The sequence below is a fragment of the Anopheles cruzii genome, chromosome 2 (genome assembly GCF_943734635.1).
Source record: "Anopheles cruzii chromosome 2, idAnoCruzAS_RS32_06, whole genome shotgun sequence".
Taxonomy (NCBI): domain Eukaryota; kingdom Metazoa; phylum Arthropoda; class Insecta; order Diptera; family Culicidae; genus Anopheles; species Anopheles cruzii.
In genome coordinates this window covers 24,326,000-24,342,371 of record NC_069144.1, presented here as the reverse complement: position 1 = coordinate 24,342,371, position 16,372 = coordinate 24,326,000, and the positions used below count along the sequence as shown (strand labels likewise).

Below are 16,372 nucleotides of genomic sequence, written 5' to 3'. Positions count from 1 at the left end.
ATCTCGTGTTCGAATGCTCTAGGGATAGAAGTGTGTTGAGCGGCTACGGAACAACAATAGACGTAAAGCTAGAGCAGCGGAGCGTCCTTGGCCTGTAACCAAATGCGACGTGCCTTCGACGAACCAAAGCAACAGAACTTCCGAAAACCCATTTGCACCGTTCGAGTGTACAAATTTAAAAGTTAAATTCAAAATTCGGAGCTCGGTTTCATTTAAATATCCGGCGCGGCCAGAAAATCACGTACCATCAATTTTACAGCTAAACAAGCAGATCATTGTTGAGGGGCCGTGACTCGACTCGCGATGGGTGCGGGGCGACCAGCCACGCCAGGGCGAGAAAACCAGCCTCATGAATAACGGAACTCACCCTCGTCAAGAAAAGCGCCGGTGGATCGGTACGGCGATTATGATAACTAGAGAACCGCTTGTAAGCGAAGGCACAAGCCATGCCCGTGGTATCCACACTCTCTGGCGCTGACTTGAAACGTTCTGAAATAGACGACCCCTGCACTAGAGTTCTAGTTCGCCAGCCCCACCGCAAAGCGATTCGTCGATTTCATTTCTTATTCATGGCCAGACCGCCGTCCAGAGGGACGTTCGCAGAGGACCGCCACCGTCTTGCGGTGCCAAACGCTAGCGATGAACTAGTTTAGACCGGTAGGCACCGTGGCGCAGTGCTCCACTGCGTAGCAGCCGCCACCGCAACAGCAAGTGGGCCTCTCTCGAGGAGAAAACTTTTACTTCCCTTTAAGCGCTGCCGTAGTCCATACATGTTTCCACGGGCCGGTTCCGGGGTGCTGCGCTCAGCGGACTCCCTGACATTCCCGACCGACTGTCCCTGACAGTCTCGGCGGATGCGAGTCCTCCGGAACAGTGCGGTTGGCTGTGCTGCTGCGCGCCCTGTGTGTAGTGGGCGTAGCAGAACTTGCAAATCAATGTTGGCAAAACTGTTCGCTGCCAGGCGCATCGCATAATTGGGTCAGGGCGATGAGATGGCAAATTTATTTCAGCGCCACCGAGTCCTCGGTCGGTGGAACTCTGCACTGGTGATGAATTCGTTTGTTTTTAAAGCGTATGACAATGTGTGATTTGAATATAATGCAGAAGGCCTTCTGCATACTTTTGGTTGGTTTGGCGAAATAACCGGAGAAAATGCCTCAGGGGCGTTTCCAAATTCTGCCAAATAGAGTTTTGTATTTGTTAAATTGCTTCCGTAAAATTGCAGTTCTGTTTGTTGTTTCACAATATTGAATTATTTAGCAATATTATTATAATGTTTATAACAATAAATCTTTTGACCCAACATCGATGGCAAGGGTAACATAGTAAGGCAGGACTTTCCTGGACTCTAATGGGCTTTGAGGTTGAGCAAAGGGAATAGGAGAAACAAACACGATGAGTTCTGAGATGAGATGAGAAATGCGCCCAGCAGCCTTCTAATACTGTATTTTGTTAACCTATGATCGCTGTGCTTGTTTCCCAAGTGTTCCCAAAGTAATTTTTTTCCAAATATTGCGAAAAATTAATAGAAGACAATAAAAAGGTGTGGAAAATACAAATTTCACATGGGAAGGTCGTTAAAAGAAACAGCATTTGATTTTCAATGTTTCCAACACCCAAAGTATTGTTTCCGTTGAACGATTTCTTTCAGTACTAAACGCCCATCTCAGAGTATGGTAAAAATGTTTAACTTGGTTTGTACTAATACTAATTTCTTATTTGTACCATTTACAAGGTAACTCAACAATTATTTTATTCAGTACACCTTAACGTGTTTGCACTAACTAAGGCTGGAAAATCCAGTTTGTCAATGTTTAGTTTGTGTTTGGCTTTTAAATTCATACTATAAGCTACGTATCACAGTATCTTATCTAAGCTGCAGATGATGGTTCCCAGAATTACAAGCGTCATGCCTGCGTAGATTTCTGCAAAGCAGAATGGTTCACTTCAATAATCCTCGCTTTTATAGTTTTGCCGGTATTATTGTAGCGGATGAAGGTACTTACTCCAGCCGGACTGTCGTTCCTCCAGAAACCTTGCCGTGATGGCGGTAATAACGAAGGTCAACGAGTTTGCCATCGGCACGGTGAGCGATAGCTCTGTTCGCTGAAGGGTAAGCACGTACACGACACTGCCAAGTTGGTTCACAATCAGCGGCAAAATGTACTGCAATGATTAAAGTTCGAAGCGAATATATAAAGAAATTGGTAACCCACCAACAAATCGCCCATCTGCGGCCGTACCTGCCAGCGTGTGATAAGAAACCGTATTTCCAACCAAACTTGTCCCAATCTGCTGTCCGATTTCAGTTCGTTGTACCCGATGCTGCCTCGTTTTATGAACGGATTGGTGGCACCCCACATCACAGCGACGAGCAGTATGCTTAGTATCGAGAGCATATCCACTACCGGCCTGATTTCGGTTACTTTTTCTGGCGAATTCATTATTTTAGCCGCGTATTTTCGCGTATTAACACTGAATTTCACCGAATCAAAACAATAACAAAGACCCAGCACATCAATGACAGTTTCGATGCCGGTGGCTGCGTTATTGAACAGGGTTCGAATGGCTGCGTACGTTTTGGAAACATTCAAAATGGACGTTACGAACAATTTTGCGATTATTCTGTTTGCACATTGCACCTTTCGGGAAGGGTCTTCTTTCGAAATCAAACACTAGTATCAACGCAGGATAATTGTTTGCGGGTCGCGCGATACATATTTCTTTATTAGATTATTAGAATCCTGAACGAAATAAAATAAAAAGAAAGGAAAACTTTATCCATCTCGGGTACGCTTCGCTAAGGGGTCAGTCGTAAGTGGCGCGAAAACCAATATCTAGTTAGACTTTGTTTGTTTAAGTGCTGTTAAACGGGGCACAGTGCGGGAGTTGAAGATAGCGGAACACGGCGGAACCGGCCTGCTCTACGTTTCGTATTGGTTACATCAAACTTCTTGTCGTTTTTTTACTTTCCGTAATCCTCCAGTACGCCGTCACAGTGAAATCCAATAAAGTATATTCGCCTCCGTTGAGTGTTGTGCTCTGGTCGACTATCGACGGTACTTGAGGTTTGACCCACTGCCACCGGTACGCGATGGGTAGTGGGCGATCGAGTCCTTCACGCGCCGCGAGCTAGGCAACGTGGTCGAGGCGTACGGTGTGGCTCCCGATCCGCCACCGATCGGCCGACGTTGCTCCGAGGCGACACTGGAGCGTCCCGCCGATTGCTCGAACGCCGAACTCTTGTCCGAGTCCGGATCGTCCCGGGCCGGCTGACGGCGATCACGATTCGCGCGGTTCAACGTTCCCGGACGTGGCAGCGTTGAGATCGGTTTCGTCTGCTGCTCCTTGTGGTAGTCGATCTCATAGCCCTCGCGGACGTTCTTCGGCTTCCAGGGCGCCAGCACCGAAATGGAGCGGGACACGGTACGCGTCATAGGCTGAACCTTCTTCGACGAGGCAACCGACTGGTTGAGGGACTCGCGGGAATACGCCCGCCGGCGGGCATTCGCGATCTGCGGATGTGGAATATCTCCAACTGGACCGAAAAACCAAAAGGACACATTAGAATGTGGCCCGCCCGCCTACAGTACCCACCGGCACACCGGACACACTTACCAGTTGTGGCGTGCAGAAAGACTACGCTGCGCTGACTTTGCTGACTAGATTCTCCCTCCGTTCCCGAGCTGTCCAAAATCCGATCAATGTCCCTGCGGTCGAAAAATAAGGGGTGATCTTGAGTATCTACTAGGCCATACTTTCAAAGGAGCAGGGCCCAGACCCGACGCTGTACCTGTTCAAACTGTCCCGCCGTTCGAAGGTGCGCGCAGGTTTCGGTGGTCCCACCGGGGGCTTCTTGTGTTCGCTGGTTCGGCCGTGGCGCATCGGTGTCTGGGATCGCTGTCGGTCGGTGTCCACCACATCAATGTTCGTCTCACGGGACCGGTGGTGTGTCCGGTTCCGCGACATGCTCCGCTCCTGCCGACTGTACGGGGCTAACGGTGGCGGCGATGGCGATCTCGTGCGAATCAGGGTGCTGGAGTGCTGTTCCATTGTACGGTATCCTGGGCCCTGCGAAGGACATGGAGCAGTTTAGCGAGAGGTCGTTTATAGGGATGGCCCCTCAGTCCGAACTAACCCGCAGATTCAGCTCATCCTCTTCGTCCAGGTTGTGCAACGAGGACGAGCGGTTGCGGGCAGCTTCGCGCATCCTAGGCGCTGCGTCCAGATCGTGGGCACTGCGATATTTCTTGTCGGTTTTCGAAAGATTACTCCTGTGGAAGACACCAAGACTGTCAGACTGATCATCGGCGAACTCCTGGGCCTGGGATCTTGACCTACCGTGCCGATCGGTAGGACGGCTGCTCGCCGTACTCCGTGTCGGTGTCACCGAAGAAGCGCAAACTCTTCGTCTGTTTGGCCGGCGAAGGAAGTGTCTTCGTGTCCCCGCCGTTTACGTTCGTCTTCGAGCTCGACAGGAGCTTCTTGCGAGACAGCCGATCGAACGACTTGAACCAGTCCGGTTTCGTGGACGGTGGCTTCTGCACGTCCGGCGACGTCGCCGCACTATTGGCCGTCGACACTTTGGAGCTCCGGGAGAACGAAAGTGACCGCTTGGCGGACGACGGGCTGGACTTGGGCGTCGAGAGACGCCGCCGAGTGGCGATGTCCGGTACGCGTGACGGATCACTGTCCGAGCGCAGACTTCCGGAGCGTGACCCGGAACGCGGCTCCCGCTTGTCCTCGGTGCCCAGGCGTGTCAACTTCTTGCGCGTTGAGCTGACGAACTGCTTAACCTGTTTTGGATGCGCGTTGGACGATTACGACTTGCGAAGGAACTTCCCCAAAAACCTCACGTACCTTGGCCAGACTGCCCGTCTTCTTCTCGGCCTTCAGCGAAGGCTTCGCGGGATCGCGGGTGTAGCTGCGGCTGGTCGAAATGTCATCCAAACGTGGATCGTACCTCGATCCATCGTCGATGCTTCGCTCCCGGTACGCGTACTTCGCTCGGGGTTTGCGCATGCAGCTGTTCGTGTGGGTGCGCTCCATGCGCAGGAAGTCCTCGCAGGCGCCAACGTTCTCCGTCAGCGTAAACCTGTTCCTGTGGAGGAGCATTTCTCTATTGTTAGTTTGAACTCCAGGTCTCCCCGAACACCGCGGGGCACTTCCCGGACTTACCCCACCATAAACTCCTGGTTGAACGAGTCTTTCCGGAAGTCGTTCTCAATCCCTGAGTCACCCTTGTCGGCGACGTGCCGGGCCCCCACTCCGGTTTGCTGCTCCGGCACCGGCGTGTAACGGTTGTAGCGCTTCACCTCGGTCCGCCCAGCCGAACCGTCGCGATCGTAGATCGTTTTCGACGTGCTGACTGCTTCCACCGCCTCGCCCGGGTACTTGCGTCGCTCGACATACTCTTCCGACACCGGCTTCCCGTCCCGGTTGACGACCGTCTTCGTGACGTGCGTTTCCATGTACCCGCCGGCCGACGAGTTCTTGGAGGTCGACGATCGCGTTACCCTCAGGCCATTCTGGGCGGCCGTATCCACCTCCCGGAACGTCGGCGATAAGGTCCGGCGGGGCGACTCACGCTGCAGCAGCCGGTCCACCGTGGTCCGGTAATGTACTCCGTTTCCTGCGCTCCCGGCAGTCTGGAGCTGGATAGGTACGGGCCGTTCCGGCGACAACCGATCGAGCAGATCCCGGGAACCGATCCGCGACCGGATCCGGGACTCGAGGATCTCGCGGCGCTGGGCCAGCTCGTGGAACTCCGGCAGGTGCTCCTTGCCGTCGGCCTGACCGCGGTAGTGCATCGTGTAGCTGCTCGTCGTGTAGCTGCCCCGCTCGCCGAATACCGGCGTCGAGCGGATATGGGGCGTGATTAGATGATCCTCGTCCGAGGCGCTGAAGAACGCCTTCGGAGACGTACGCTCCTGTGGCGGCGGTATGGCTGACTGCGATAGGCCCGGCCCTGAGGTGCTGAGGTAGGCCGAGGATTTGTAGCGCGGCACTGGGCCATGGCCGTGGCGGCTATAGTCGATGCCGCCGAGCCCCTCGTCTTCGTCGCTGTTGGTGTGGCGCACGGTGCGGAACAACGAGCGCGGCGAGTGGTCCGCCTCGTCCAGTCGGTACTTGGGCAGCGGCGGACTGGGCCGCTGCGTCGCATCCAGGAACCCGGTCGAGGGTCTCATCTTGGCCGATTCTCGCTCGGAGGTAGTAAAGGTCCGACACGAGGGCTCGGGTTCGGTGCCGCTTGGTGCCGGCGTGTGCCGGGTGTAGGAGAAGCCTCCGCTGACGATCTGGGCCGGTGGGGGCGATGAATGCCGCTCGCTGGACAACCGCTTCACGATACTCTCGACCGTGACGCCCTTCGTGAGGTGCGGCTTCTCCGGCGGTAGCTGCGAGCTGTGCAAGTTCCCCACGGACCTCGAGCCGGCTTCCATGCCGTGGTGCGCGAAGGCGTTATTGGCCAGGGTCCTTCGCCCTGCGCCCTGAGGTTCCTCGGACACGGCCCGTGCACGGTGCACGAACGCCGTAAGCGGATCGACCTGGGGTGCGTTCTCCAGCGGTGTTGCGGCCTCGATGATCGGTGTCAGTGGATCATGCCTTTTCCCGCCGATCGATCGCAACTCACCCAACTCCTGCGTGGCCCGGCGAGGCACCCGTGTCCGTTGCTGTGCCCGACCCGGCGTCTGTGGTCTCACGCCGCCAGCCGAACTACCGACGTCACTCTTGCTCCGCCCAAGGTTGGTAGTGGAGCGTGGTGGAGCGCTCAACGGTGGCTCATCCTGTGCCGAAGCGGCCGACTTCCGGCCGCCGAATAGATTCAACAGACCTCCCTTGCCGCTGGCCGGTGGCTTCTTCGACGCGGCGTCACTCGACGAGCGGGTCACTCGCTTCGTGCGAGACTTCGTGCGCGACGGGAGCGAGTTGAAGCGATCTGAACTGAGGTTGGCGGCTGGTGCGCCCGACGACAGTGGACTTCCGGCACTGTTGGAGCGCGTCCGACGGTCGATTCTGTCGGCCTGGGCAAGCACAAACTCAGCCTCCTTGCGGAGCGCTTCCTGCGAGAGGTTTTCCGGGAGTTCCTTACGGACCGCGCCGTTCGGGGTCTGGACACGGGTCGGCTCGGTACGGGGGCCTGCAACCGGGAAGAACGATGGAACCAGGACAGAGAGAGAGAGACGGGAGAGAGAAAGAAGGAGAAAACGAAAGCAAACGGGGAACACGGTTTAGCAGTAGGCCAGTGTGTTAGGGATTATATGCGAAGAGATGCGACTTGGACTTGTTGTGATGCTTGTTCGTCGACGTCGTACGGTTCTACGAAATAAGCAACCAAGCGCTGCAGAAACTGAAGCGATCAAGCGCACTCAATGACACCACTACACCAGGCCCGAGGGAGTCTATAGGAATAGACACCACCATTTCCACAGAGCATTACAGTTACAGTATGAGAGATGCGTTTCGTTGCGTTACCTACTACAGAGTTGGGCGCAGAGTCTACGTCATAATTAGTAATCGAAATGCCAGCTCCAAAATATCAGATCAGATTGTTATCAAGAGGGTATACCGTACCAAACAGAGAAGAAAACATGCTTAAGCTAATAATATGAAGCCGATAAGTTTGCGTGACAAAATTAACTTCAACAAACTGTACAACTCTATTCCTTCCACAGAGCTGTGTCCAGGCATTTTGGAATCTCTCTCCATTATCTCTCATTTGGAATCTCACTCCATATGACAGGTGGTATATTGAGTGCTAAGATATTACATTATGCATGATGCTAGAGCCACCCATTGCACAATAACAGATTTTAGTTTGATGTTTTAGACTCTTCTGCTCGAGGTGTCAAATGCTACTCCACATCAGAGTCGTGAAATACTCTTCCGCCGCAGTAATTTTGGAACTATGGCATTTTAAAGATTCTATATAAAAACACACTATCAGCTGTTCTACCCATCGATCCATCGATATCCATAAGAAGGGGTGCGAAATAGACAAATTGGCCGAAAAATGTCCGAGTGACACAAACCGCCGGGTGCAGTCGTTAGACGGTTAGTGTTCACCAGAACACAAGATCTGATCTGTTAATCTGACAACAATTTCAAAAACTGATCAACTGACTGACATTTATGTGGCAGACCCGTGACTTATCGACCGATGGACTTATCGGGCGCTGCAGTTCATTTGCTATCGGCTTCCACTCCATCGTGGGCCCCTGTGCCGGTCTGTGAAGGTCATACTGTTATTAATTGGAATATAACATCGTTAATCCATGATCGGGAAGACAAACAAAAAACAATCAACAGAAGTTAGTCTAAGCCGAGTGCCGCAGAGGGCTCTTTACACAGCTACAGACAATGCGGAAACTTCGGGCTCGATTTAGTTCCATTAATTACACATCCAATACCGCCGGGCGTTGAATAAAACGCTGCACGCGGATCGCAGTACTCGGATCGCATTCGGACACTTCCTAGAGTGCCCTACAAGCAAGCCATCGGCCGGCCGGTCGTGGACGACCTTGCGACGGACCGGAGCCTGGTGCCTTTCACTGTGGCCGGCCACGGGAACGGGAACTACGGCAGGAATGCCGATATCTGTGGGGCCAAAAAACTCTTGGACCGCGTGGATCTGGCTCTTGGCTCTCAGCGAGACGCTCTCTTGAGAAGCGAGAAAACACAAATCCCGTCTTGTCCATCAAAGCGTCTGCGTCGGGGAGGCCTGCGCATAAATTACGCCGAGCGCCTTTGCGTGATGTACAGCTTCTACTGCAGCGCTTCACCCCTATGCTGTGCTATTATGCAAATGTGGTGCTCCCGCCGTAACCGCGATCGACCGACCCCGCATAGACAGCCCGCAGGTATCCTAGCTTACACGCAGCGCTAATGCTGCTTAATCCGCGGACAACCTTTCGCGGGGCACGGTCAATCAATGGCCCGGACAACCTATTCGCCTGACTGCGCGAGCTGCGCGTTATGCTCCGGTGCCACCTGCCGTCGCCTTCGTGGCCCAAGGAACGTGCCGAGTACCGAGCCAAAGGCCGCGTGCACACGTACCCCTCTCAGCACTTGACTCTAATTTACGAGCCCTGTGTTGGAGCGAAATTTGTAAACATCGTGTACCGCGGTCCACGCGGCGTTCCGTTGGTGTCGCTGGTGGCGATCGATGCCGCGCACTACCTACTACTCCACGGTCTATTGTGCACGACGGACGGATGTTGAAACGATTGTTTATTTGCCCACTTTACGCATTCGGGGCACAATCGCGCGCCGCGGCGCAGCACCAGGCGCATTAGCGGGTTGCGTGAGCATCGATAAGGGTTGATTAGTTCTCCTGTGACACATGTTTGCCACACACACGCTCAGCAGGGGGCCAGGAAGGCTAACAAATGATGGCGTCATAATCAGGCACCGCTGAACGGTGGTGATCATGTGGGTGGTAGAGGTGATCACTATTACGATCGATTTGTTTGCTTCTCGCTTACACTATTTCGCTCTTGGGGATATTACATTAAGAACGCTAGTTGAATTTTAAATTATGTAAAACAATATAAACCTTTTATACTAATAGACGAATTGGAAACATGATCGAATAGTAATGGTGAGCAAAACCGGAACAGAACAGATAAAACAAAATGTACATAAACATGAACGAATCAAGTACAAATCAAGACACATAAAACGATAAACTGAATTGAAACAATTTACGTTGAAAAAATAGAAAGCGATACAAAACAGAGGCAACACTCTAATAAGATAATCAGATCATGAGACCAGAAAAACTCATTACACAAATTACAAGATAAAATACAATAGTAAAAAAAGATAATTATGACATAGTACGAATACGAAAATAGAAGATAACAGATAACAGCTAAAATAAATCAAACAATGCCTATCCAATTCCCTTAAAATCTGCTCCTTGTCAAGAATGAGGACATTTACACCGCACACTTGCTGCGTGAAATTCTCACACAATAATCGGCTTGCCTGATCGTTTGCTGTCAGTGCAGCGGTTGGTGCAAGTGCAAGTACCACCACCACCAATACAATCATCACCTCTGCCCGAACCCGAGTGGAAACCGACTCCCTGGGTGCGGAATTACGTGCACCCAAGGTTACCGAAGGTCTTCACGGCACGCCACCGCAAGGGCAAACCCTTTCTAGAGCTCTAGACCTTCCAGACCTTCACCTCTACTCCCCGAAAAAAGAACGAACCCCTGAGCCCTCGGTTGCCCTCGATGCTCGGCGTGGCAACTGTAATTTGCAACTGACAGGTACAAATGGAATCGGTGCGGCACTGATTGCAACTTTGTTGCGGCGGCGGCGGCGTCGGCCTTCGATCGTGCCTCTTCCTGTGACAGGTTGGTGAGCAGCCCCGGTTTCGAAGGGATGCCCCGCGGATGACCGTGACGCCGTTACCGCCCATTATGCCCAACGGCCCAGAGGAGGTCCTGAGGATGCGGGGGTGCGTGTGTGACAAAATGAACCCCCACCCCAACTGCCTGGTCGCAGGGCAGAAGCTTCCCGGGCGTAATGGACTGTCAGGACAGCGACTAATGGGACCGGCTGTGCGGGGATCAGTTAATAATCTCATGGCTACGGCGGAACAAGGGCCAATTGGAGTGCCTATTACAATATTTCTGGATGAATAAGTGCGAGCGCGGTTTGCGTAATCCGTGGTTACGTCTCCCGAGTCGAGCGTTCCGTGAACCGCAGAGCCCACTGCTAGACACTCTAGCCCTATCGTGAGGCCGATCTTCGGTGGCGACTCGTGCGACTTGGGTCTTCTACGTCATCCCTAGACGATGGCCACGCGGAATCTGTGTGTGGTGCCGACCACGACTCGGCACGACCAGGAATGAAGCCGTTTGTTTAACTGTAGGTTGGAACCGCCACCAAAAGGTCACCGGAAACACATGTTTGCTGTTGTTTGTGCTTCTTGAAGTGTTGGACTGTGACCGCGACGTGACGACGATCTGTGTCCGCATCGCTTATGATAATTAAATCGTTCAATCGTGCAGGTGGAGTACCCTTGACGGTGAGACTAGAGAAACCCCACGCACGTGTATGGGGGTACGTGGGAGAAAAGCCCTAGCTTTCGAAAAAACGGCACGCACGGTGACGGCTCGGCCGCGCGAGCTTCCGTTTCCGTTCGCGAGCATCGAAACGAAGTCGGCCATCTAGAACACGGGCACGAAAAGGTGATGTAGGTTGAACCATCGGCGGTTGTGGCAAGAGGTGCATTTGATAATCGAATTAAGGCACCGGTCAAGGGCATGGAGACTGACTTAATTTTCGATTTAGTACACACCACAGGAAAGCCCGTCAGCAGATGTCGAAGCAGACTCTCTGTTAGAAGGTGGGCGCCCGATGGCCATGTTCTTCGAATCGATGCGTAGGATTACCGCTATTAACGGCACAACAAAGCTTCATTTTAAATTAAAAGGTTACACATCCTTGCGGAGCACGCCATGCCAGTTCAGTTCGGAAATTGCCCCGTTGTCAAACGGAATCGCAAACCAAAATTGAAGTGCCATTGAAGAGGAAGCATAGCCGACCGATACAGTGGGATGTTGGCCACGAATCGGACCTTTTATAGTTTTCAAGATACGATTCTTTTCCGACTCTAACTCCGAGTTGAACATCTCCATGTTCGTGTAGTACAATGAATTTAAACTTTTAGAAAAGCTAATAACACGAGCTTGACGAATAACATGAACGTTGATTTATGTCATGTTTCGATGATGAGTCGCCAAATGAAAAATGTAGTTTGTGCCTTTTGTAGCATGTTTTAAAAATTTTAACACGTAATTTTTTTGCTGAGCGATTCATTTTATAAAATGGCAGACATTCAACTAAAAGTTCGGCACTTGGATCGACAGATATGTTCGAAAACTGGAAAATGCCAGCTCTCTGATTTCAACACTATAAAATACACAACCCTGGTTACGTCCACCGTCATCAAACTGACAAACTGGAGTCACACAAGAGTTGTAGAATAAACAATTTGCCCAAAACGGTGGCCGTGTCCCACTGTCTCACCGGAATCATCCAGACACCCGCCAGCGTGGTTCTGCAAAAGTGTGCCGAAAACAGCACCATCCCGCTAGGCGCCCACTCGCGCGCTGAAGATCGCGCCCTGCGCCGGACCGGACAAAGTAGCTGCGCGGTCACGTGTGTAGGTGCCACCCCGAGCGGAGCGCGTAGGCATGACGCCACCGGACGCGTAACCTCCGAAGCATCTCTCCGAATCGAACAAGGAAACGGACTCATCCCGGACGAGGTTCTGGGTTTCCCGTGCGTAGGCGCCACAGTCTGCGCTCTCGTTTTGTCCGGATCACGGTCAGCCCATGGCCGAACGGAGTAGAACTTCTAACTGGCAACCGGTGTGCGTAGGGTGTGCACCGCTGACAGTCCGCGGTCTCTGGGACCGGTTCAGTACGTACGACCCGAAACGCCCTGCAGCTATCACGCGCAGGTGTGACATTTCGTTGCGCACTTCCGCAATCGACCACTCGGCCAGGCCAGGTTACAACGGACAGGGTAAGTGTGTTATCGTGTTGGTTACGTTGCGCGTTGGGTGTGGGCACATTGTGTTAGATCTGGTTGTCTGGCTCGGCGGCCGACATGGATTGCATTACGGTGCCTATTAGTAGGTCGCTGGGTGCGGGAATGGCGACGCCATTCCAGATGCACCGGGTGTGTTACTCAACTTCTTCGCACGTCCTGGCCTATACCGATTGTGTTATCACCTCGTTCCAATGACCCCAATAGTTAACACAGACACACACACAGACAGAGAACGAAAAGCACGCGCAGGCGTTTTAGTTTGAAGTACACACATCAGGACGCAGACGAACAAGATACAGAAAGATAGCTGACAGGAGCTGAGGCAAATGATGAGGTCAGAGGTCACTAACCGATACGCTTCACATGGACGTCTCGGTTGAAGGAGACACGGGGTCCACTCGCCGAGCCGTTACCGGCCGGGGTTACTGTGGCCGGCTCGCCATCGGCAACCGCCGTCGACATCTCGGCCCAAGACTCTCACGCCCAGGAAACTGCACTATCGCTAACGGGCGGCGGTGTAGGTATCGGGACCACCGCCGGTCATTGTCACCGGCGCACGGGACACACAGACCGATCGAACGATTGCGTCACCCGCGATCGCGCCCAACGATCAACCTAAACTCTTCGCTAGTTCATAAGTTCACTGCGTGCGATATAAAAAGGAAGAGAGAGGAAAAAAGGCGAAAAGAAATAGAACGAACGAACATCAGACACATGGGGTGCGTGTGAGCGAGAGAGAGAGAGATAGGGAGAGAGAAAGAGAGAAGGAGAAAGAGAGAAACATGGAGCAATTATTATTAAAGTGGAAAAGTAAGAACCCGACCAAAGGGCATGTACTGTGTCATAGGCGGGCGGGCATTGATTAATCGTCGAATGATTGTATATCAAGACCCGAAACAGTAGCTCAATTCGCCAAATCTTCTCCTTACGAAAGGAAAGTGAAAAGCTTGTAGTAATAAAACTTAAAGAAAAACACAACACCTATGGCCAAAATGCCCAAAACAACGTGGAAAACACAAAAAAAAATAGTTGTACTACAAAAATGAACGAATAAAAACAAAACTTGGCTTGCACAAATTCAAAAGAAAAGTAGAAAACTACAAAAAAAAGAAAATAGTACAAACAAGCTGGAACTAAAAGCGTAGTAGCTAAAATATCAACAGATGCAATACCAATCAATTACGAAACTCACAGGTGCGGATTTTTCGTAAGTGTCACCTAGAACCTTAAACATTAAAGTGGTGTGATTGTGCAAATGGGGAAATAAGGTAAATAAAATAACAAGTATAATACAGATTTGAATCGGGCTAGAAACATTATTACGAAATAAGCAAAAAGTACATAAGCTATATACAAAACGTGTTGAAAAAGATTAGCAGCAATGTGCTTACATGCAAATTAGCAAACTGTCTAAGAAAAAGCATTCAATGCTTGGAAATCCATTCTAGGTGAATTTTGGAAAATGCTTCAAATGAAATGACTCAAATTAAATGATCGAAACGGGACGATAAATTCAGAAGCCTCCCTCAGAGCCTCGTCACATGATCGCTTATGACTGAATGAATGGATTACCGGTGCTTCCGCGTTACTTTTCCTTTGCGTGCCGGCCTTGCCGTGCGCAGAAACCGATTCATCATCCATCCTACCCCGGCATGCGACAAGCTAATTAACCCCACGAACCACTTAAGCGCCCCTTCGCTCGTTCGAGGGACGTAGTACTTCAATCGCCGCACTTCCTGACATCACACAGAGAGTGCGCCGGCTCCCGCCGATAACTTACCCGTGGACGGTGTCGAGGACGAAGGCGAAGGACCACAATGCAGATGTGCAGATAACGGGCACCGGGCGCACACTCGTAGGGCAGATCTGTAATCAAGAGCCGTGGCAAGAAGAAAACTCATCAGAGAATGTGGCAACCGCGGCAATAATTCTTTCGCCACCCGGGCGGACGGAGACGCATTTCCGGACGCAGAAGCTCTGCCTGGGTTGGCTCTGCTGACCTTCATTTGCGCTGGCGCTATTCTGATTTCGCTCAGCGCCACAGACCTCGCACCTCGTAATCAAGCCCATCTGCCCGCTTGGAAGGTCGGCGGGTTTCTTGGGGTCTGACGTCCCAGGGAGCGCTGACCGGCGGGAGAATTTCGTCCGAAAATGGTAGGCCCTCCCGGATCAGCCTCGGAAGCAGCCGGAGAGTTGACGTATTGGACTCTTCCAACCTCGGAGAGGTCACGGTGCTCGGCTCCGGCAGAACCGGACGTCCAAGTTGGTCGAGGTCTGCCCCGGCCCAGCCGGCCAGCCACCACAACACTTCGTTAGGGTGCGGGTCTTAAAAAGGTGGTTTGCCCTCGGAATGCCTTTTAAGGGCCGCCAAGAAGCCGTGCGTGCCGAGACGGTTGCGAAAATGGGTTTCTTGGCCGCTCTTCGCTTATGGCCATTCGTGCGGCCGATGAGCGTGCGGCATCGGCAGACATCGTCCGGCCCATCGGTTTGGGTCACCCGGTGCTTACCACCCCTTGAGATGGCGTGAGATTGTGTTGCTTGGTGTTTTCTTGGGGCGATCGGGGTGATCGTCGTCGGATCGGGACGCTCGGATGACTCACCATCGAGTGTTTACACGATACGTGTCACTTTCATGAGTTTTCTCAGCGTTTTGTACCATCTTCAACGTAAAAATTCCTACATAATGCAGTAGCCTAAATAACGATTATCGCCATCATTAGCCATTTGATTTTTTTTTGCTATGCAAACTCTCTCTCTGTCATGCATAATTCGTTTTCAAATTTAAAATGGTAAAATACGACACGCATCGAATAAACTGGCAAAAACGGATTGAAAGTGGATGTCGATGAAACCGGACACCATTTTCCGGTACACCCCACCCCGATACCGATTTCAGCTAGGCCACGTTTTGCATCTTCTTTTCGAGAAAATTACATTCATGTTAAGTTGAGCTCGATTCAATTGGATCTGCAAATTGCCCACTAAAGCGCTGCCACGTGTAAAACACTTTCGCTACCAATGGAAGAAAGCTACCATCCGAACCCAGCCGGTGATGATGATGATGATGATGCGTAACACATTTATTCGCCCGCCTGTTGTTATTTGCTGCGAAACATCGCGAGCCCCGCGGCCTTGTCCGGAGCCGCGGACGGGCGATTATAAAATCACTTAGCGAACAACGAAAGTCCGTGTAGTGCGAAACAGCAAGCTTTAATGTCAGATCGGGTACCCCGAGCCTTCGGGCAGTTTTTGGTCGATCTCTTAGGCTTCTTAGGGATGCCATCAAACCACACGATGGTTCGATCACCATAATTTAATAAATTACCTTTAAGTACAGTTTAAGCGATCTGGCGTTAGAAAGCTACGCACCGTCCGGGGCAGATTAGAGGCCACTCCGGCCCGGCCAGATCTCACCCCCAATAATGAGCTCATTAAACGTGTACCACACCCTTCAAGGGGGTCGCCGTCATCACGTCGACCCGATGAGGTCAACTTCCTTAAGAGTCTGCCCAGTCGAGACCCGTCGCCGCCGTCGTCGTCGAGCGTTTACTTCACATCCGCTTCACGTCCCGTGCCCGAGCGTTTTGTGGACACAGCGAATTCTCCACATGACACATGACAGTTCCGAATTGCCACATTCCGATATCCCGCCAGAGAGTCGCTTATAGGCGGAAACGATCATGAATTATTTGCCCATTTACATAGTCACCGCGAGTCGGCAACAGTTATGCGCGGCGTGACGCGCCGACACCTACTTAGTTCATGGTCCGCTGGAGGTGACAGAAACCCAGCCATCGCTCAA

General features: G+C 52.1%; 2 protein-coding genes across 2 annotated transcripts; both read right to left on the bottom strand.

Moving 5' to 3' along the window:
* Positions 1-1,727: 1,727 nt before the first annotated feature.
* Positions 1,728-2,461, bottom strand: LOC128267840 (transmembrane protein 234 homolog). The gene is made up of 3 exons (XM_053004787.1): positions 2,244-2,461; positions 2,007-2,166; positions 1,728-1,925 (listed from the first exon to the last, which is right to left on the bottom strand). Exons 1-3 carry the CDS (start codon positions 2,442-2,444, stop codon positions 1,858-1,860), a joined length of 429 nt encoding a protein of 142 aa, XP_052860747.1. The 5' UTR covers positions 2,445-2,461; the 3' UTR covers positions 1,728-1,857.
* A 233-nt stretch (positions 2,462-2,694) lies between these two features.
* Positions 2,695-14,426, bottom strand: LOC128269137 (serine/arginine repetitive matrix protein 2). The gene is made up of 9 exons (XM_053006513.1): positions 14,351-14,426; positions 12,921-13,213; positions 5,179-7,138; positions 4,861-5,101; positions 4,342-4,796; positions 4,139-4,274; positions 3,794-4,071; positions 3,619-3,710; positions 2,695-3,538 (listed from the first exon to the last, which is right to left on the bottom strand). Exons 2-9 carry the CDS (start codon positions 13,030-13,032, stop codon positions 3,051-3,053), a joined length of 3,762 nt encoding a protein of 1,253 aa, XP_052862473.1. The 5' UTR covers positions 13,033-13,213; positions 14,351-14,426; the 3' UTR covers positions 2,695-3,050.
* Positions 14,427-16,372: the final 1,946 nt, after the last annotated feature.

Excerpts from the sequence above, each read along its gene's own strand:
- LOC128269137 (XM_053006513.1), bottom strand. The coding sequence starts at position 13,032 with ATGTCGACGGCGGTTGCCGATGGCGAGCCGGCCACAGTAACCCCGGCC. Across the intron at positions 4,275-4,341 it reads CCGTCCTACCGATCGGCACG|GAGTAATCTTTCGAAAACCG; the intron begins GTAGGTCAAGAT and ends TGTCTTCCACAG. Across the intron at positions 3,539-3,618 it reads CTTTCTGCACGCCACAACTG|TTGGAGATATTCCACATCCG; the intron begins GTAAGTGTGTCC and ends TTTTCGGTCCAG.
- LOC128267840 (XM_053004787.1), bottom strand. The coding sequence starts at position 2,444 with ATGAATTCGCCAGAAAAAGTAACCGAAATCAGGCCGGTAGTGGATATG. Across the intron at positions 2,167-2,243 it reads TTCTTATCACACGCTGGCAG|TACATTTTGCCGCTGATTGT; the intron begins GTACGGCCGCAG and ends TAATCATTGCAG. Across the intron at positions 1,926-2,006 it reads GGAACGACAGTCCGGCTGGA|AAATCTACGCAGGCATGACG; the intron begins GTAAGTACCTTC and ends TCTGCTTTGCAG.